This window comes from Nerophis ophidion, linkage group LG02, assembly GCF_033978795.1.
Source record: "Nerophis ophidion isolate RoL-2023_Sa linkage group LG02, RoL_Noph_v1.0, whole genome shotgun sequence".
In the NCBI taxonomy this organism is placed as follows: Eukaryota; Metazoa; Chordata; class Actinopteri; order Syngnathiformes; family Syngnathidae; genus Nerophis; species Nerophis ophidion.
Genome location: NC_084612.1, coordinates 1,047,954 through 1,070,100, shown reverse-complemented (window position 1 = coordinate 1,070,100; position 22,147 = coordinate 1,047,954). Strand labels below are relative to the sequence as shown.

The window sequence follows — 22,147 nt, the reverse complement described above, 5'->3', positions numbered from 1 at the left end:
AGAGCACCTATTTACAAACGTCACATACTTGTCGCGTCATACACCCTCACATGAGAGGTAGCAGCATGGGTAACATTAGCTGTGATGCTAGTGGAGTGTTGCGAGTGGTAATACGAGAGAGAGAAGGTGCCAATCTGGTAACAAATGAAGGAATAATTAATTCCTAAGAAAAACAACATGGGATCCATCGTCTGGCGGTGGTTTGGCTTCAAGCTGGAAGATGTCGAACAAGTGTGGGACAAAAGCGTTAAAGTAGCACCTAATGCTAATTTTTAGCATCATTTGAAAAGTCAACCGCTAAAGAATGAAGAGTGCTTGAAACTGCATATCAACATCTCCATTCAGTGCCACACCCACAAAATGGCGAAGCAACCATTTCCAGATCGTATGAAAAAAATTGTCAACAACAGAATTTAATAACGTCCGTAATAAACTACCACATAGCAAAGGACGAACACAATTTGATTTCCTATTATGCAGATCATTTTTATTTGACAGTTATTGAAATATCTTGTGTGACATCATGCACAAAAGTGCACTTTATTTGTTTTAAACCATTGTAGTTGCATTCTGTACAAAAAGTGCACTTTAATTTAGTGTTGTTTTGATGTGTCATCTTAGTGACATCATGCACAAAAGTGCACTAATAGCTTGTTTTAAAATGTCTCTGACAATCTTGCACTTTCTGTTTTGAAATGACATGAATCTTTGTGTCCTGTGATGAGGTGGCGACTTGTCCAGGGTGTACGACGCCTTCCGCCCGATTGTAGCTGAGATAGGCACCAGTGTCCCCCGCGGCCCCAAAAGGAAATAAGCGGTAGAAAATGGATGGATGAATGAATATTTGTGCCACTGCATAAATGTTTACTAAATACAGTTTTGGTAAATTGACTTAATTGTGGTTTCCCTCGCTGCATGAAAGTTTAAAATGAGCATATATTAATGTAGTATGAACAAGAATGTTTTAATGTAGACACATAGAATCATCATACTGCTGTGATTATATGTATCAAGTGTTCATTCCAGACTAAAGCAAAATATGGAGATATATATCGTGTATTGCGATATGGCTTAAAAATATTGAGATATTAATGAAAGGCCATATCGCCCAGCCCTACATCTGATGTATCTTTACTTTTTAGAACTTGGTTGTAAAAATCTCTTTCCGAATCTGTCCAAGACATCCGCATTTCAGGCTGACACTCTGTGAAAACGCTCCCCACCCACACATTTTAATGCCTCGTCTGAGCTGCTGTGACTTAGATTATGATAGTAACTAATTAAATTGCCATAGCAACTAGTATATCATGCAAAAGCGCGGATTTCAACCATTCAAATACTTTGTATAGTTCAAGACTTACGGTAATTTAAAAACATCACCGCATATCATAATGGCGGCTTTAGTTTCGATTTTAAAGATCTAAAACAACTATTTGGGAATGTCCGGCGGGCCAGATTGAAAAGCTTAACAGGCCGCATGCGGCTCCCGCCAAGTCTGCTCTAAAGGGTGGAGCTAGTCACATTAGAGCAGGGCAATTCGACTGAATTCTCTCTTCACAATTATTCATATTTTGATAAGCAGCATCTTACAGTAGTATGAAGTAGACATTTGTTTCTGGTTTACTTCTTTCGTCAGAGTTATACAGTTCAGAAAAAAAAAGCCCTGTCAGTACTGCCGTGAACGTTGGTTTTCAGGAGGCTAAAATGTCCATACAATGATCTGCCTATGTCTTTACACTCCGACAGTCTTTTTTCAAAATTGTTCTTCCTTCTGTATGTCCTCTACAAAATATAGGATTTGGAGCAAAATATGTTGCCATTCAAGCAACGTTATCATGGACGCCCCTGCTTATTTCAGCAAGCCGCGTGTTACAACAGCTTGGCTTCATAGTAAAAGAGTGCGGGTACTAGACCGGCCTGAGACCCCGGACAGTTGAACAACTTAAACTGAACATCAAGAAAGAATGGGAAAGAATTCCACCTGAAAAGCTTCAAAAATTGGTTTCCTCTGTTCCCAAATGTTTACGGAGTGTTGTTAAAAGGAAAGGCCATGTAACACAGTGGTAAACATGCCACTGTGCCAACTTTTTTGCAATGTGTTGCTGACATTAAATTCTCAGTTAATGATAATTTGCACAAAAAAAAACACGTTTTTCAGTTTGAACATGAAATATCTTGTCTTTACAGTCTATTTAATTGATAATAAGTTGAAACGAATTTGAAAATTATTGTATTCTTTTTTTTTTTTTAATTTACAAATTACACAATGTGCCAACTGGTTTTGGGTTGTGTATATTGCATGTTGTTCCGGTCTGTGTTATGACAATTGCTGTTTGTTTTTCTTTGATTTTGTTAGATTGTGTTTTTTCACGCAATATTTTGGTATTGGAGCACTCTAGATTAGATCGTTGTTGTCGGACAGAATTGTTGTTTTTAGGGCTGGGCGGTTAAAACGATATTCACATATATCGTGATAGACACATAATCGATATCAAAAAATATGTTTTCAATAAAATGTTCGATTTTTTTTGTTTTGTTTTTTTGTTGTTGAGAGTTGTCCAGCAAGGTTGGTTACATGGCATTCACTCTTGGGTAACTTAAAGTGATCACGGATCAGTGGGAGTGACACGCTAACAGCCAGTCACGTGAAGGCATCACATTTTGTTAACTTGTGGTTGATTCTTTGCACTGACTGAGAAGAGAAATTGAAAATGAGTGCTGTACAGCAGTGGTCCCCAACCACCGGGCCGCAGCCACGGCTCAATTGGTACCGGGCGCTAGAGATGCGCGGATAGGCAATTATATCATCCGCAACCGCATCACTAAAGTCGTCATCCACCCGGCATTCACCCGCACCAACATTTTATCTGAACCGCAACCGCCCGCCACCCGCCCGTTGTTATACATCCGGAGTCGGCGACCTTTACCACTAAAAGAGCTAATTTGACCCGTGTCACAAAGTAAAGAAGGCAATGGGAGCCGCTAACGTTCTCGCGAATATCCGATAGTGCTCATTCAGGTAACGGGAATAAGGGCGTGCTGTGAACCCATTGCCTTTAACACCTTCACCAACATGTACGAACTGTTTGCCAGTCCAGCAACATGCTGTATGCAGCTTCCGCAAACACACTTACAAGATTGAAGGGCATACTGGGTGATACAGAGTACACTAATGGTTGTGATATAAACAATTTTAACACTCTTACTAATATGCGCCACACTGTGAAGTCACACCAAACAAGAATGACAAACATATTTCGGGAGAACATCCTCATAGTAACAGAACATAAACGCAACACAACAAATACCCAGAATCCTTTGCATCCATGAAACTTCCTGAATATATTTTACAACCCCGCGCCCCCAACCCCGCCCACCTTACTGAAGCACGGGGGGTTTGCTGCTAGTGGGGTGTATAATATAGTCAGGATTTGTCATGGATGCAAAGGATTCTGGGTATTTGTTGTGTTGCGTTTATGTTGTGTTACTGTGAGGATGTTCTCCCGAAATGTGTTTGTCATTCTTGTTTGGTGTGGCTTCACAGCGTGTCGCATATTAGTAAGAGTGTTAAAATTGTTTATATCACAACCATTAGTGTACTCTGTATCACCCAGTATGCCTTGCAGTCGTGTGCTTGTGTCAGTGGAAGCCACACACAACATATTGCTGGACTTGCGAGTAAATTGTACATGTTGTAGAAGGTGTCAAAGGCAAAGGCTTCATAGCACGCCCTAATACTTAATAACTGGGTGACTGCCGGCAGACATTCTTGAAAATATTCACGTCAACTAATGTCTTCTTCGCTTTTTGACACGGGTCCAAAATGGCTCTTTAAACGATAAAAGTTACCGATCTCTGAACCATGTATATCATATATTTCAAAATGGTTCAACCGCCACCCGCCCGAATCTATTTAAATTCTATTTTTTCGTCATGTCACCCGCCCGACCCGCGGTTTATCCGCGGACTCCGCGGATGAGTCCGCAAACCGCGCATCTCTACCAGGCGCAGAATAATTTATTATTATTATTATTATTATTATTATATTTATTTTTATTTTTATTAAATCAACATAAAAAAACACAATATACACTTACAATTAGTGCACCAACCCAAAAAAACCTCCCTTTTTCATGACAAAAACCTCCCAAAATAAGAATTCCCCCCGCTGGGCCGCGGGACAAATTATCAAGCGTTGACCGGTCCGCAGCTACAAAAAAGTTGGGGACCACTGCTGTAGAGCACCAATAAATTGTCAATAAAACAGGAGAAGTCAGTATGGCATGTTTTTGGATAAAAAATAGGAACAATTGTTAATATTGACCAATATGACTTATCGTGATATAATATTCAGTAGGGGTGTGGGAAAAAATCGATTCGAATACGAATCGAATTGTTTACGTTGTGGGATTCAGAATCGATTCTCATTTTTAAAAAATCTATTTATTTTATTTTTTATTTTATTTTTTTAAATCAATCCAACAAACCACTACACAGCAATACCATAACAATGCAATCCAATTCCAAAACCAAACCTGACCCAGCAACACTCAGAACTGCAATAAACAGAGCAATTGAGAGGAGACACAAACACGACAAAGAACAAACCAAAAGTAGTGAAACAAAAATGAATATTATCAACAACAGTATCAATATTAGTTATAATTTCAACATAGCAGTGATTAAAAATCCCTCATTGACATTATCATTAGACATTTATAGAAATAATAAAAAAGAACAATAGTGTCACAGTGGCTTACACTTGCATTGCATCTCATAAACTTAACAACACACTGTGTCCAATGTTTTCACAAAGATAAAATAAGTCATATTTTTGGTTCGTTTAATAGTTAAAACAAATTTACATTATTGCAATCAGCCGATAAAACATTGTCCTTTACAATTATAAAAGCTTTTTTTTTTTTAAATCCACTACTCTGCTAGCATGTCAGCAGACTGGGGTAGATCCTGCTGAAATCCTATGTATTGAATGAATACAGAATCGTTTTGAATCGGAAAAAGATAATTTTTGAATCGAGAATCGAATCGAATAAATCGATATATTATCGAATCGTGACCCCAAGAATCGATATTGAAACGAATCGTGGGACACCCAAAGATTCAGAGCCCTCATATTCAACCATATTGCCAAGCCCTATGTGTGTGATGTCTAGATGTGTTATTATCGAAGCAAACCATACACATCAATCAAAACTGCTCAATGCCTGCTTTTTTTCATCCCCGTGTGAGGGGTCTGTTTCAGATGAAAATCTTTCTGTGTACTAGACCTAACTCAGCAGTGTTTGCGCCTTTTGCACAGCAAGAATGATATTGACTATTTCAGTGCCGTAATGCACTTTTACTGAATGGTCTCCTGCCACAATGATTGCCAACCCGCCCACAAACCTCATGCCTGCATGCCAGTTGGCGTTCCAAACTTTACCCGTGGCTAGTTGAAAGTGAACAGCAGCATTTTGTGGAAATTTGGCAAAATCTACTGCAGGGACCCATTGGGGGGTGCAATATCCCACCGGGAGATGGCGGATATTTGGGTTGTCATCTCGCTCCGTTCTTCAAAATTGCCTGTTCGACCCAGATGTTTGCATCAAATATTAATAAGGTGCCAAACAAACCACTTTGTAGTTGATTACAATGGCCACTCTCTTTGCATAATGCACACACAGGGGAGTACGAGTCCTGTCACTCCTCCAGGAATCATTCCCAGACAGCATCAAGGAGCCGAGGACAGGCTGACACACGTCAAATTAACCAGAATGGATTGAAGGATGAAATGATGGATTCATCATCATAGTGGGGTCGGCCGCTCTGAAATCTGCCAAAGACTCGGTAGCCTGGCCCCTGAAGCTTAAAACGCTTCAAATCAAAAATACATGTCACTGAAGGGTAAAGTAGGGGGCCGGGGGACCTCCCGTCAATGTTAAAACGAAGCATGTGACACAACTCAACCTGTCACCGGTGACACATCGTTAATCAGGTGATGTTGTCATTGTTATAAAGACGACACACCGTGGCTGCAAACTCACCTGGGTACGGGTGAATGCCGTTGGTGTAGATGGGCTCCGACGTGGGTTGCCCGTTGCTTTGGGGCGCCAGGGCGCTGAATCCGTTTACTCCGATGGGGGCGCCTATGCTGGGGACAGCTGTTGCAGAGATGCCTGGGGGCGTGCTGGTGCCTGCAAATACAAACCCCGTTTCCATATGAGCTGGGAAACTGTATTAGATGTAAATATAAAAAGAATGCAATGATTTGCAAATCATTGTTCAACCCATATTCAGTTGAATATGCTACAAAGACAACATATTTGATGTTAAAACTGATAAACATGTTTTATTTTTGCAAATAATCATTAACTTTAGAATTTGATGCCAGCAACACGTGACAAAGAAGTTAGGAAAGGTGGCAATAAATACTGATAAAGTTGAGGAATGCTCATCAAACACTTATTTGGAACATCCCACAGGTGTGCGGGCTAATTGGGAACAGGTGGGTGCCATGATTGGGTATAAAAACAGCTTCCCAAAAAATGCTCAGTCTTTCACAAGAAAGGATGGGGCGACGTACACCCCTTTGTCCACAACTGCGTGAGCAAATAGTCAATCAGTTTAAGAACAACGTTTCTCAAAGTGCAATTGCAAGAAATTCAGGGATTTCAACATCTACAGTCCGTAATATCATCAAAAGTTTCAGAGAATCTAGAAAAATCCCTCCACGTAAGCGGCATGGCTGGAAACCAACATTGAATGACTGTGACTTTCGATCCCTCAGACGGCACTGTATCAAAAACCGACATCAATCGCTAAAGGATACCACCACATGGGCTCAGGAACACTTCAGAAAACCACTGTCACTAAACACAGTTTGTCGCTACATCCGTAAGTGCAGGTTAAAGCTCTACTATGCAAAGCAAAAGCCGTTTATCAACAACATCCAGAAACGCCGCCAGCTTCTCTGGGCCCGAGATCCTCTAAGATGGACTTATGCAAAGTGGAAAAGTGTTCTGTGGTCTGATGAGTTCACATTTCAAATTGTTTTTGGAAATATTCGACATTGTGTCATCCGGACCAAATGGGAAGCGAACCATCCAGACTGTTATCAACGCAACCTTCCAAAGCCAGCATCTGTGATGGTATGGGGGTGCATGGGTAACCTACACATCTGTGAAGGCACCATTAATGCTATAAGATACATACAGGTTTTGGAACAACATATGCTTCCATCTAAGCGCCGTCTTTTTCAGCAAGACAATGCCAAGCCACACACAGCATGTGTTACAACAGTGTGGCTTCGTAAAAAAAAAAAAAAGAGTGCGGGTACTTTCCTGGCCCGCCTGCAGTCCAGACCTGTCTCCCGTTGAAAATGTGTGGCGCATTATGAAGCGTAAAATACGACAGCGGAGACCCCAGACTGTTGAACGACTGAAGCTCTACATAAAACAAGAATGGGAAAGAATTCCACTTTCAAAGCTTCAACAATTAGTTTCTTCAGTTCCCAAACGTTTATTGAGTGTTGTTAAAAGAAAAGATGACGTAACACAGTGGTGAACATGCCCTTTCCCAACTACTTTGGCACGTGTTGCAGCCATGAAATTCTTAGTTAATTATTATTTGCAAAAAAATAATAAAGTTTATGAGTTTGAACATTAAATATCTTGTCTTTGTAGTGCATTCAATTGAATATGGGTTGAAAAGGATTTGCAAATCATTGTATTCTGTTATCAACGGATTTTGTACGAAAAAGAGTCCAATTGACAACCTTTGTATGTGGACAATAAGATCAAGTCCTGGTACACCATGTTCTTGTCTCTCAGAAGTGTTGTAAATGACAGGCAAAATTCCCCAGGAAAGTGCAGTTCCCTTTAAAGTCAAAGCTGACATGCCATATTGTAAATGCACGTTTGAAATACATAAAAACCATAACCAACGGCATTTGTCGACATAGAATTTAAGACCCAAGGGGGATTTTCGGTGAAAAATTAATTCATTTATGTTGTGTCGTATTGTTAATGTCCTTATTCGCACTAACTGTCTAGTAACACTACATTAATATATGCACACATTAACTTCCTGTTCATCGCAAAATAACCTTAAAAATAAAAGCATTGCAGCATCACATCAACCAGGGTTCCACAAGTGCAATAAACATAACTAATACTTCACAGCCAGTAACATATATGCAAGGTAAAAGTTGGAGTCATGTGAAAACATAGGTAAACATAACAAAAACAGGACTTGAGCAATGCAATCAAAATATTTTACTTGTGTGAATGATCTTGATCTTGTTCGGTTGGCATGTTTTCTTTTATACATTGCATTCCATATTTTAGTTCGTGTTACTTGAAAATACAGTACAACACAAATAGGTATATTTACCTTGACTAACAGTTTTTAATTTTTCCTATAGGTTTTTGGAACGTATGCGAGAGACAACTATTTCAATTTAATGTTCAAGTCAACGGTGGTAAAAGGTTTATTCAAATTTATTAAAGTAACTTAAAAAATGTTGCTGTCTTAAAAAAAAAAAAATGGAAATTTTATGGTGTTGCATAACGCAAAAAAATATTAAAATGCAAGACATAAACACAGATGTAACATTTACCTTTAAAAACGTGTGTAATATAATGTAAAATACATGCATCCATCAATCTATTATCTGTATTGATTGTTTTATTAGGGCAGTGGTTCTCAAATGGGGGTACGCGTATCCCTGGGGGTACTTGAAGGTATGCCAAGAGGTACTTGACATTTTCTTTTTTTAAATATTCTAAAAATAGCAACAATTCAAAAATCCTTTATAAATATATTTATTGAATACTAATTCAACAAAATATGAATGTAAATTCATAAACTGTAAAAAAAAAATACAACAATCCAATATTCAGTATTAACAGCTATATTTTTGTGGACATGTTCCATAAATATTGATGTTGAAGATTTCTTTTTTTTTTTTAAGAAATGTTTAGAATAAAGTTCATGAATCCAGATGGATCTCTATTACAATCCCGAAAGAGGGCACTTTAAGTTGATGATTACTTCTATGTGTAGAAATCTTTATTTATAATTGAATAACTTTTTTATTTTTCCACAAGTTTTTAGTTATTTTTATATATTTTTTCTGAATAGTTCAAGAAAGACCACTTCCAATGAAGTGAATTATATTTATATAGCGCTTTTTCTCTAGTGACTCAAAGCGCTTTACATTGTGAAACCCAATATCTCATTTTTACATTTAAACCAGTGTGGGTGGCACTGGGAGCAGGTGGGTAAAGTGTCTTGCCCGAGGACACAACGGCAGTGACTAGGATGGCAGGAGCGGGGATCGAACCTGCAACCCTCAAGTTGCTGCCACGGCCGCTCTACCAACGGAGCTGCACCCCCCAAAAATGAGCAATATTTTGCACTTTTATACAATTTAATAAACCAGAAACTGATGACATAGTGCTGTATTTTACTTCTTTATCTCTTTTTTTTCAACCAAAAATGCTATGCTCTGATTAGGGGGTACTTGAATTAAAAAAATGTTCACAGGGGTACATCACTGAAAAAAGGTTGAGAGCCACTGTATTAGGGTGTTACAGTTATTCTGGAGCCTACTATATATAAAATATTTCCTTATAATTAGTATTTAAAAACTGTATTAACACAGCGTTAATAGCGATGTTAAACACACTATCATAAAACACATTTTCATTGGCTGTTGATGTGACACACTTAATTAAAGTACATGCAAGGAAACCCATTTGATCTAACGTCATAAAGTGTATTTACGAGGCTGTAAGTGGACAGTTTGATGTACAATTAAGAGCTGCATTATTGCGCCTTTTAAACAAAATTGGCACACTTCCATTATCGCTAAATTAATCCCATCAAAACATCCAACAACCAACATACAAGTCCCCATCGAATCATAACATATTGGGATTATGGAAATAAATGTTGGTGCGTATTTGAAAATGCCATTCGGCCTTTGAGCCAAATATAAATGTAAAAAACTGTCGAACATGGTTTGGATTTAGAATGCAGCATTTCCACTACTTTGCTTCATGATGTCACCTTGTCAGCTTCCTTTTGTGCTGATGGATTTTTTTATTATTTCCCAAATCCGAGGCAAAGGACGTTTAAGGCATCTGGGATTACTTTTGATAGGCGATACCTGGTGTATGTAGGCCTTATGGATTACAAATGCTCCGTGCGGCGTGGAGCCACTTTATTTAATACATTAGCAATGACCCTGCCTTTCAGGCGGCCTGCCTTCTTAGTGTCGAGCCGTCAACGCCGCTCGTGACAACGGCCGAGAAGGTAGTTCGGGCCCGGGTCCGGGATTATCGAGCGCAAATCTTTTTGCTCCTGTTTCCGCTAAGCCAAGGACTCGGCATCCAAAGTCATCAGGATTGGCAGCGTTCCCGGACGACGCCGTCGCAGAGGCGTGGAGCGAGCGACTGACAGCGAGGCGTTGAGAGAGATAATGAGAGCGAGAGGTAATGCGGCTGCCAATGAATGTGAGGGTTGTACAAGTCCTCACGACAGGCCTCCTTCAAAGCAAGGCTTGGTCGGCTTCCGAGAGCCCTCAGAATGCAGCCTTAAAAGATGGAACAAGGGCATATGGAGAACGGCCTTGGATGAATTTGTTACATAAATTACTTACATATCAGTGCTGGGAATGATTGCAAATACGCCTTTTTTACCTATTGATGCATTCTGTTTTCAAACTTTGAAAAGTACCTACTTTTTGGGGAAATACGGAATAAATAAAATAAAAACAACTGATGCAACTTTTGCACAAGAGCCACTTGTTACGGGTTAAAACCTTGATATTGGGGGTTTTTAATCTTTGAGCGAACACTCCCTACTGTTGAAGGATGCTGATATGTTTAAGAGTTATTCCTTTTTACATCGCAATGTTTAGAGTTGCTAGTACTTTTCCTTTGCGTATTCTACCTGTCTCGCTTTGTTTTCCGATCCCAGGTTAGTGTCGTAATCCATCGGAATGTGAAGACAACCCCCACATCTCTCTCACCTTATGGTGGGCTTTCTTTTGTGTGAAAAGAGTGTGTTTTTCCCTTGGAATGCCAGATCAGCTAGAGAAGCCGATATGAATGTATCGGTTAAGTTGACCTCCTAAAGCTTAAGTAAAACTTGAAAATATTCCAATTCCATCTTGATGGTCCTTCTTACTCAGCATATATGTCATCAAAATAACTTGGGATTAAATGGGTTAATAAATGGGTTGTACTTGTATAGCGCTTTTCTACCTTCAAGGTACTCAAAGCGCTTTGACACTACTTCCACATTTACCCATTCACACACACATTCACACACTGATGGAGGGAGCTGCCATGCAAGGCGCCAACCAGCACCCATCAGGAGCAAGGGTGAAGTGTCTTGCTCAGGACACAACGGACGTGACGAGGTTGGTACTAGGTGGGATTTGAACCAGGGACCTTCGGGTTGCGCACGGCCACTCCCTCACTGCGCCACGCCGTCCAGTATCTTGGATTCTCTGGGAGGAAAAACTGGTCCGACGCAACACTACCTATTAATCTTGCACGAAATTATGAAAAGTACCTTATTTTTGCAATATTAACACTATTCAAATAACAGTATTGTGCCGCTAATAGCAAACTGGCAGCTAGCGTGCAAATTTGCGAGCTGGCAACTGGTGGACCAATCACGAGATGACTTCTGATGTGCTAATCGCTAGCTGACAACTAAAAAGCTCATCCTGAATGGTAACATGAACATAATAATATCATTATTTAGTCATGTTATGTTATGTTATTCACGTGACATTAAATGACAGTGCGTTGGCAAGCTAGCCCATTAATCACATGCTGGCAACATGAGCGCCAATCGCTCGCTGACAACAAGGGCGCTAATCACGAGCTGAGAACTGGAATGCTGATCGTTAGCTGGCAACTGGAGCGCTAATCACTAGCTGACAACTAAAAAGCTCATCCTGAATGGTAACATGAACATAATAATATCATTATTTAGTCATGTTATGTTATGTTATTCACATGACATTAAATGACAGTGCGTTGGCTCAATGTTTGTGTGTATTTAAAGACACCCGATTCCGATCTTGTTATGTTGTTCATGTTCCCGCAAAAGTATGTACTAAAAAGTATACATGTTGATAGTGGATTTGAAGCGACCATGTGTAGTTAGCTAATACCGAGTGTGATCACGCTGCTTTAATACTCAGTTATGTTTAAATTAGCATCGTAACGCTGTCTTTGTTGTTTGCTAATAATGTTTAAAAGGAACTGCACTTTTATGGAACTATGTTTATCATTCAAAAATTCGAGATGCCGATATTATCGGCCGATAAGGGCTTTAAAATGTAATATCGGAAATTATCGGTATCGGTTTCAAAATTATCGGTGTCGGTTTCAAAAAGTAAAATTCATGACTTTTTAAAACGCTGCTGTGTACACAGGCGGAGGGAGAAGTACAGAACGCCAATAAACCTTAAAGGCACTACCTTTGCGTGCCGGTCCAATCACATAATGCCCACGGCTTTCCACACACGGGGGAATGCAAATCATACTTGGTCAACAGCCATACAGGTCACACTGAAGGTGGCCGTATAAACAACTTTAACACTGTTACAAATATGCGCCACACTGTGAACCACTACCAAACAAGAATGACAAACACATTTCGGGAAAACATTCGCACCGTAACACAACATAAACACAACAGGACACATACACAGAACCCCTTGCAGCACTAAAAAATAAAAAAAATAAAAAAATAAAATAAAATCTGATAAATCTATGGGTAAAATGTAGAGCCTGGCGACGCATGCGCGTTTATCATAACTCCCTCGCTATCTCTAACTCTGCCCCTCCCTCACGAATGCTGCCGCGTTCACAAATTAGTTTTGTTTTAACCCCTTCTTAACCCTGAACGTACATTGAAAGTACACGCAACCCTAACTTAAAATGCCGGACATTTGAGGCATTTAAGAAACTCCACCCGGACAGCCCCGCAAAAGAGGACATATCCGGTGAAAAGAGGAGGTACGGTCAGTCTATCGTAGCCGAGTCGTTGTTAGCATGCCGTGTGTTGTGCCTTGGTGTGCATTGTTTACACAACGTGCGGTACGCTACTTAAAATGTACGTGTGGAAACTCGTTCGGTACACCTTCGAACCGAACAGAAACCCCCGTACCGAAACGGTTCAATTCAAATACACGTACCGTTACAACCCTAGTCTGGCCACCGGTACATATATTTTTACAAACACTAATACAAAACCTCAAAATATTGTCTGAATGCTAAAAACAATACGAGAGACTGCCTTAAAAAACAAATGGAATACATTTTTTTTTTTGGCAGAATGAGACACCCAGAATGTACATGAAAATATAAAATGTGGGATTTACAATATTAACTATGAACAATAAAACACTGAATATTGACAACATACATTTTGAAGGTACAATCTTTGCGTGCCGGCCGAATCACATAATGCCCACGGCTTTTCACACACACGAGGGAATGCAATTCATACTTGGTCAACAGGCATACGGGTCACACTGAAGGTGGCCGTACAAACAACTTTAACACTGTTAAAAATATGCGCCACACTGTGAACCCACACCAAATAAGAATGACAAACACATTTCGGGAGAACATCCGCACCGTAACACAACATAAACACAACAGGACAAATACACAGAACCCCTTGCAGCACTACCTCTAATATTACCCGAAACACACACACCTCAACGTAAACCCAGCCACCTCATCCCTCCTCATGCTCTCTAGGGTGGGCATGTCCCGATATTCCTAGCTGCTGTTTCTAGGCATGTTAAAAAAAATAATGCACTTTGTGACTTCAATAATAAATATGGCATTTTTTTCCATAACTTGACTTGATTTATTTTGGGAAATCCTGTTACATTGTTTAATGGAAGCCTTATACAATTCCCTTAACGTCCCAGTGGAATTTAAACATTTCTGGCTTTGTTGTAAGTATTTTTGATTTAACCTCGGAAGACACGTAAGAACCCCGAATATTGGGCGATCGTACCTGAGGATGGTGTCATGGGCGTGGCCACCAGGCCATTGACATTGAAAGCTGCCATTTGCTGCATTTGCGCGGCGGCGATGGCCGCCATGGGGTTCAGGTAGGACCCTTGCGTTGCCGCCATCAGGGCTGCTTGCTGTTGCATCATCTGCTGTAGGATTAAAGATCAGCGGGGACGGGAGGGAACGGAGGGGAGGAAGGACAGAGACAAAGAGGAGGATGAAATAGCCACGGGAGCAGAACGTGTTTACTCTCACATCTCTGTTTACTTGGCCCGCGCCTTGTTCTGTCTTGGACCGAGGCGAGCGTGTTGCTGTTGCCCCCCCAGCGACCCTAACGCTGTTCCCATGTCCCACCATTGCACCGCCACACCACCAATGCATACATGCTGCACTGTATAAGCAGTGCACATGCTATGCAGGGAGGGAGTTGAGAAAGATAGTGACTCCTGAGTGGGTGAGTGGGCCAATCTCACCTGTCAGGTTGAGCTGTTAGCTACCTTGTGAGTGCAAAATCTCACAGACTTCTTCTAACTCGGGCTGTGACTTTCATGTGTGAATATGAAGTGGTGGTGTCGGTGGGGCTGGGCGGTGTTTGGTTCACAGTAATGGCATACACTTTTTGAGTTTGGGGTGTCAAGGAAAATGAATGAATTTTTGAACATGCATGCTGAGGTTACGGTAGGATTTGAATTGACAAAAGTACTGACCAAAGTAAACACACAACAATGTGTTGCAGGAGTTCCCAATTGTTTTTTTTAGATTAGTGTGTAACCTACACACTAAAAAATGCTGGGTTATTTTGATAACCCAATTTATGAATTGCGAGTGTTGGGTTAAATTTTGGAGTTACTTTTATGAAGAGGAATCCATTTCTGGGAGTTTTAAGGGGATTATTTCTGGGCTTTCAAAATGATGACCCATTTTTGGGTAAAAAGCTTTATTTTTTATTTTTTTTATTTTTTTACTTTTTTCTTTAAGGGAATTTAAGTATGGATTATTCTCATTAACATTATTTTCAATCTCCCAACATTAAGTTAGCACAACTCATCTATTCGGTTAAATAATTCAACCCAATAGTTGGGAATAACCCATACTTGCCAACCTTGAGACCTCCGAATTCGGAGGTAGCGGGGGTTGTATATTGTAGCGTCCCGGAAGAGTTAGTGATGCAAGGGGTTCCGGGCATTTGTTCTGTTTTGTTTATGTTGTGTTAAGGTGCAGATGTTCTCCCAAAATGTGTTTGTCATTCTTGTTTGGTCTGGGTTCATAGTGTGGCGCAAATTTGTAACAGTGTTAAAGTTGTCTATACCAGTGGTTCTCAACATTTTTTCAGTGATGTACCCCTTGTGAACATGTAATAATCAGAGCAAAGCATTGTTAGTTGAAAAAAAGAGATAAAGAAGTAAAATACAGCACTATGTCATCAGTTTCTGATTTATTCAATTGTATAACAGTGCAAAATATTGCTCATTTGTAGTGGTCTTCTTGAACTATTTGGAAAAAAATATATAAAAGTGTCTAAAAACTTGTTGAAAATTAAACAAGTGATTCGATTATAAATAAAGATTTCTACACATAGAAGTAATCATCAACTTAAAGTGCCCTCTTTGGGGATTGTAATAGAGATCCATCTGGATTCATGAACTTAATTCTAAACATTTCTTCACAAACATTTTTTTTTTAACTTTGATATTTATGTAACATGTCCACAAAAATCTAGCTGTCAACACTGAATATTGCATTGTTGCATTTATTTTCACAGTTTATGAATTTACATTCATATATTGTTGAAGTATTATTCAATAAATACATTAATAAAGGATTTTTGAATGGTTGCTATTATTAGAATATTTAAAAAAAATCTCACATACACCTTGGCGTACCTTCAAGTACTCCCAGGGGTACCCGTACCTGCATTTGAGAACCACTGGTCTATACGGCCACCCTCAGTGTGACCTGTATGGCTGTCGATCAAGTATGCCTTGCATTCACTTGCTTGTGTGTATAGCCGTAGATATTATGTGACTGGGATGGCACGCAAAGGCATACCTTTAAGGCACGCCCCCAAAATTGTTGTCTGGTTGTAAATCGGGAGAAATTCGGGAGATTGGTTGCCCATTTGAGATCTTCGTTAGGGGCACTGAAATTCGGGATAATCCCGGGAAAATTGCGAGGATTGGCAAGTATGGAATAACCCAACACTGAGATATCTTAAATCACCATTTTGTTTGAATAATTCAACTCAAAAGTTGGGTTGAAAATTTTAACCCGAAATGTTGAGTTAATATAACTCAAATAAGGGGTTTGTTCTTTTCTGAATCAGCAGTTGGGTAAAAAATGGGATATTTTTTAACCCGATATTTTTTAGTGTGTACCTCTGCTTTTTAAGCAACACAATGCAAAACGTATGATAAAACTGCTGAGTATTTTAATATAAAGCAAAACATTAATGCAAAAGTAACAGACTGAAAACAGTGCAAGTTATTTCATTTTAGTTCCTTATTGGCTGAAGTACAGCAAAAATAGTTCTGTTTTGTAGCAGGGTTTTTACCCATTACACTACTTCCCTCTGATACACTTATTTTACAAGTGTTTCCAAATAGGATACTTTAACAACTGAAGAGCTCTGGCTTCTTCTCGTTAGTATTGCTAGCCATGACACCTACGAACCAAAGGCCATGCTGCACTGTAATTGAATAGAGACCAGACGTGTGACTGGACAGTTACAGTATATACCGGGGCTCAGCAACCCGCGGCTCTTTAGCGGCGACGTGGTGGCTCCATGACCTTTTTTTAAAAATGTATGAAAATGGGAAAGAAAAGGGGTGAAAAATTGTATTTGTTTGTAATATGGTTTCTGTAGGAGGACAAACACGACACAAAGCCTCCTAACTGTTTGAAAGCCCATTGTTTAATATGTTTGTGCTTCACTGATGAGAGTATTTGGTGAGCGCCGTTTTGTCCTAATTTCAGCGGCCCTTGAACTCACCGTTGTGTGGACCGTGACTCAACGGTGTGTTTACATGTATAACTTTCTCGGACGCTGCCACAGAAAGATGTGTTTTTTGTCACTCCTTTGTCTCATTTTTTCCACCAAACATTTTATACTGTGCGTGAATGCACAAAGGTGAGCTTTGTTGATGTTATTGGCTTGTTATGGAGTGCGAATCAGGAATATTTGGTCACTGCATGGCTGGAAGATAATCCATGTTAACATGCTATTTAGGCTTGCTGTATGTACATATTGCATCATTATGCCTCGTTTGTATCCATATTTGAGCTCATTTAATTTCTTTTACTTATGCCCTCTGTGTATTTAGTTTATATTTATTTCATAAAATATTATCTGTATGTAATATTGGCTACATTTCTGATAGTTGTTTGTGCACCATGTTGTTCCAGACCACAGCAATTTTTACCCAGCTTGCAAAGATTGTAATAAATCCATTAGTTGTTTCCTTTAAATTGGACCCGCACATCTATACCTTTGGCTATTCTTAGACCGTCATTTCCAAGAGTTATCTCACCCTCTGAGAAGTTTTACTAATGTTTTCCAATGTTGTAAAAAATTTGTAAAATGAATATTACATTTCAACATTTCTGTCAACAAAGATTTGCTTCAGCCTTCAACACAGTCATTTTGATAGTGAGCTATAATACCTAATTAGCCACTTATATCATGTGTTGCCATCATTATAACAATGATATAAGTATTTACATTTTTTTGAAGCTCCAGACCGATTACTGTTTTGTATTTGTGGTCCAAAATGGCTCTTTCACATTTTAGGTTGCCGACCCCTCGTATATACAGTCCATCTCGACATCGCGCTAATGCAGCCTCATTACATCATGGAATCAGTTATTTATTTCTAAAGCATATTCTATATATATATTCTTGGCCTAAATGAAGTTTTAAATTAAGTCGTATTTCTCTCTCATATGTATTTTAATGCAGTATTTCTCTTAGATCCTTCATTCCGCACTCCATCCAGCTGTATAATCACTCCCCATACAGCAATATATAATATCTGTCTTATACCTGACTGCTTCTACGTTAGCTACTCTCTTTTTTCATAACTGTATATTTTCTGCCGGACCTACTTTTTATTTTATGCTGGCCTTTTTTTTTTTTTTTTTCTGCAGCTGCTACATATTCTGTAATATAGTACATTAGGGGCCCCCAAACTACGGCCCGCAGGAAGTCCCAAGTTTTACAAAATTATTATAATTCTAATTATTATTTTTTTGAAAGCTGTCCTTTTTAATCTATTTACCACCGCTTGTTATTAGTGCGTGAGGAATATATATTTATATATATATATAATATATATATATATATATATATATATATATATATATATATATATATATATATATATATATACATATATATATATATATATATACATATATATATATATATTATATATATATATATATATATATATATATATATATATATATATATATATAATATTGTAATATAATATATCAGTAGGGCAGCACGGTGAAAGAGGGGTAGTGCGTCCGCCTCACAATACGAAGGTCCTGAGTAATCCTGGGTTCAGACCCAGGCTCGGGATTTTTCTGTGTGGAGTTTGCATGTTCTCCCCGTGAATGCGTGGGTACCCGGCCTTCCGCCGATTGTAGCTGAGATAGGCACCAGCGCCCCCCGCGAGCCAAAAGGGAATAAGCGGTAGAAATGGATGGAAAGAATATATCAGTATACAGTATACATATAAATATTACATATATGTTAATATTTTATATTGCTACTATGGTACATTTTTAGTCGACTTTATGGCTTTTGTTTTCGCCCATTTTTGGTGCCTTGTGCGCGCGATCCTTTCCATCCTTTGTAACTGAACTACTGTGTGGAACCATTTCCTTTGTGGATCATTAAGTCTAAACATATTTTCTGGAGACTTGTCCAGGGTGTTCATCGCCTTCCGCCCAAATGCAGCTGAGATAGGCTCCAGCACTCCCCGCGACCCCAAAAGGGACAAGCGGTAAAAAATGGATGAATGGGTTTGTGGCACCAAGCCATTAAAGGGTTAACACTGCGAACAACAATAGACGGCTAATGTTAACGCTACTGTATCTTCACTGCGACAGACAAGTTAAATAACTTTTTAATGCACTTCATCTTTAACACCGTGCCTTCTCAATCACACATTAGACAACTTTGACTTTGATTTGAAAAACCAGAGCCGAGATGTACCAGTACTAGACATCATCATGAGCCTTGTGAGTGATGTGTAATGACATCCCAGGACAGGCAACATGGAATGCCAACAACACGGCTGTTAAGTTCACCAAATGTTTGCAGAATAATTAGGTGAAAAAAGCAGTGAAGGTGATAATATGGGTATTTTATGTTTAGAGGGCTCCAATTATGTTAAAAAAAATGTATATGGATTATTTTTCTCGTTTTTTTGACACTTTTAAATATTAGATTTATTGATGATAATCCTACTTTGCGGAAATGTGTTCACACACGATCATGCCTGGAACCATACACAAGGGTTTACTGTCCTTCAACTAACGTGCACAATGAAAAAATCCTTATAGTTTTGGGTTCATTTTCACAATTTCACAACAAAATATATTTTACAAGCTAAAACAATTTCTCCCTAACTTTTGAATCATCCATCCATCCATTTTCTACCGCTTATTCCCTTTTGGGGTCGCGGGAGGCGCTGGCGCCTATCTCAGCTACAATCGGGCGGAAGGCGGTGTACACCCTGGACAAGTCGCCACCTCATCGCAGGGCCACTTTTGAATCACGTCTTTTTTTTTTTCTTTTTAGCTTAGTCCATGTACAATACATGTGAAGCGAATTTCACATTTTGGTCTTCAGGCTCAGAAAATCCTGCTGCAATGCGTACGTTTTAAAAGCATTAAGGGACAATAAAACACATAAAAACAGTATTGCATTATTTGAAATGTCCTTTTTTTACAAAAAACAAACACTCACCAGTCACAACATTAGCTGTATACTAAAATAGGCATGAGAAGAATGAAATACATTCAAATCCAATTACAGATAAAAATGAAATAATGATAAACAAGTGAAATCCAGAAAAATTACCGTATTTTGCGGATTATAAGTCGCTACTAAGTAAACATCGCACCGGCCGAAAATGCATAATAAAGATGGAAAAAAACATATATACGTCACACTGGAGTATAAGCCGCATTTTGGGGGGAAATTTATTTGATAAAATCTAACACCAAAAATAGACATTTGAAAGGCAATTTAAAATGAATAAAGAATAGTGAACGACAGGCTGAATAAGTGTACGTTGTATGACGCATAAACTGAGAAGGTGCCTGGTATGTTAACGTAACATATTATGGTAAGAGTCATTCAAATAACTATAACATATAGAACATGCTATACGTTTACCAAACAATCTGTCACTCCTAATTGATAAATCCCATGAAATCATCTTCCTCGATGTCGCTTCTAAACAACTCTGCCAACTCCAAAGGTATGCGCCGCTTCCTCTTGTCGTTTTCTGCTGCATATTTCACTACGTCCAGCCTTTAATCTGCAGTACATGATTTCCTTTTCGGTGCCATTTTTGTTCAGCCCTTCTCAGTTTTTATAAGTTACCGCCAACGATGAAATGATCCATTTTAATAGCTACGGCAGTAGAATATAGCAGTTAGCATTCCATGACACACAATGCACTTCTGCCATGCCCCTCCCCCGCCGAATTCTTATTGGTTGACGTGTATGTGACGATTGCTGACGTGTGTGTGACGATTGCTGACATTTTCTACGTCTCTTCCGCGAATGAGATAAATAATATTATTTGATATTGTGTAATCTGCAGTAAATTATTTCCTTTTCGGTGCCATTTTTGTTCAGCCTTTCTCAGTTTTTATAAGTTATGGCCAACGATGAAATGATCCATTTTAATAGCTACGGCAGTAGCATATAGCAGTTAGCATCCCATGACCCACAAAGCAATTCTGCTATGACCCTCCCCGCCAAATTCTTATTGGTTGATGTGTGTGTGACGATTGCTGACATTTTCTTCGTCTCTTCCGCGAATGAGATAAATAATATTATTTGATATTTTACGGTAATAATTTCACACATAAGTCGTTCCGGAGTATATGTCGCACCCCCGGCCAAACTCTGAAAAAACTGCGACTTATAGTCCGAAAAATACGGTAATTAAAATACCATTTATTATTTGTATATATTTTTTCATTTAATAATTGAATCATAGCTCCTAAATGGTAATCGTAATCGAATTGTGAGGTGCCCAAATGTTCCCTTCTCACACTGAAAAAGGTTTCACCCCATTACAAACATCAAGCAAAGTTTTTGTTTATTTTTTTGAACAAATATATTATTCTTTTATAGTTGTGGTATACCAAATGTCGTGTCCAGTGAGTGTTATACAACATATTCCTGGGGGAAAACGATAATAAATGAAGTCAAATGTTAAAATGAGAAAAAAGTATTAATTTGTTTGTTTTCTTTTTTTTTTCAAGCTCACCGTCTCCTCCCCCGCCGGGCTGAGACTTACAGCGTGAGAGTAGGCGCCGTAGGCCCCAAACTGGATGGTCATGGGACTAAAGATGCCGAGCTGACCCGCCATCTGGTGCATCCTGCGCAGAGTCCTCTCCTTGTCTGTGTCTGCGAATTTGACCACCAGGCTGGACGAGGCGCCCTAAAGGTACAGGAGGCAACATATTACTTTATATCACAGTTTGTCTTGCATCTATACAGGGCTGCTGCAATAATGGGAGATGATCGAACCACTGCAAGGTAAGCCTTTCATGCTCAGCAGCCAGATTTGGTTTTTTTAAACGTTTTAAAAGGTTAACTATTGAAGACAGTAGTTTAATTGGATTTAAAAGTGAAATGGTAATAACGATGTCCTGATCATGGATCAGCCGGTTCCGATACCGATCCTGCATGAGTGAGATCGGCCGATACCATCAAAAGCATTAACTGTATTTTTTTTTAAACGTACGAGTGCAATTCACAGTGTAACATGATATTTAAAATACAAACCCCAAAACCAGTGAAGTTGGCACGTTGTGTAAATCATAAATAAAAACAGAAT

General features: G+C 39.1%; 1 protein-coding gene across 1 annotated transcript in view; it reads right to left on the bottom strand.

Annotated features, from left to right (window-relative positions):
• Positions 1-21,859, bottom strand: part of LOC133535448 (CUGBP Elav-like family member 4) — an 84,804-nt gene extending 62,945 nt beyond the window's left edge. Inside the window, exons 1-4 of the mRNA XM_061875297.1 lie at positions 21,806-21,859; positions 21,575-21,748; positions 14,059-14,206; positions 6,045-6,194 (exon numbers count right to left, since the gene is read on the bottom strand). Coding sequence (XP_061731281.1) covers positions 6,045-6,194; positions 14,059-14,206; positions 21,575-21,748; positions 21,806-21,859 — 526 coding nt within the window. The remainder of the gene's footprint in view (positions 1-6,044; positions 6,195-14,058; positions 14,207-21,574; positions 21,749-21,805) is intronic.
• Between the last annotated feature and the right edge of the window lie 288 nt (positions 21,860-22,147).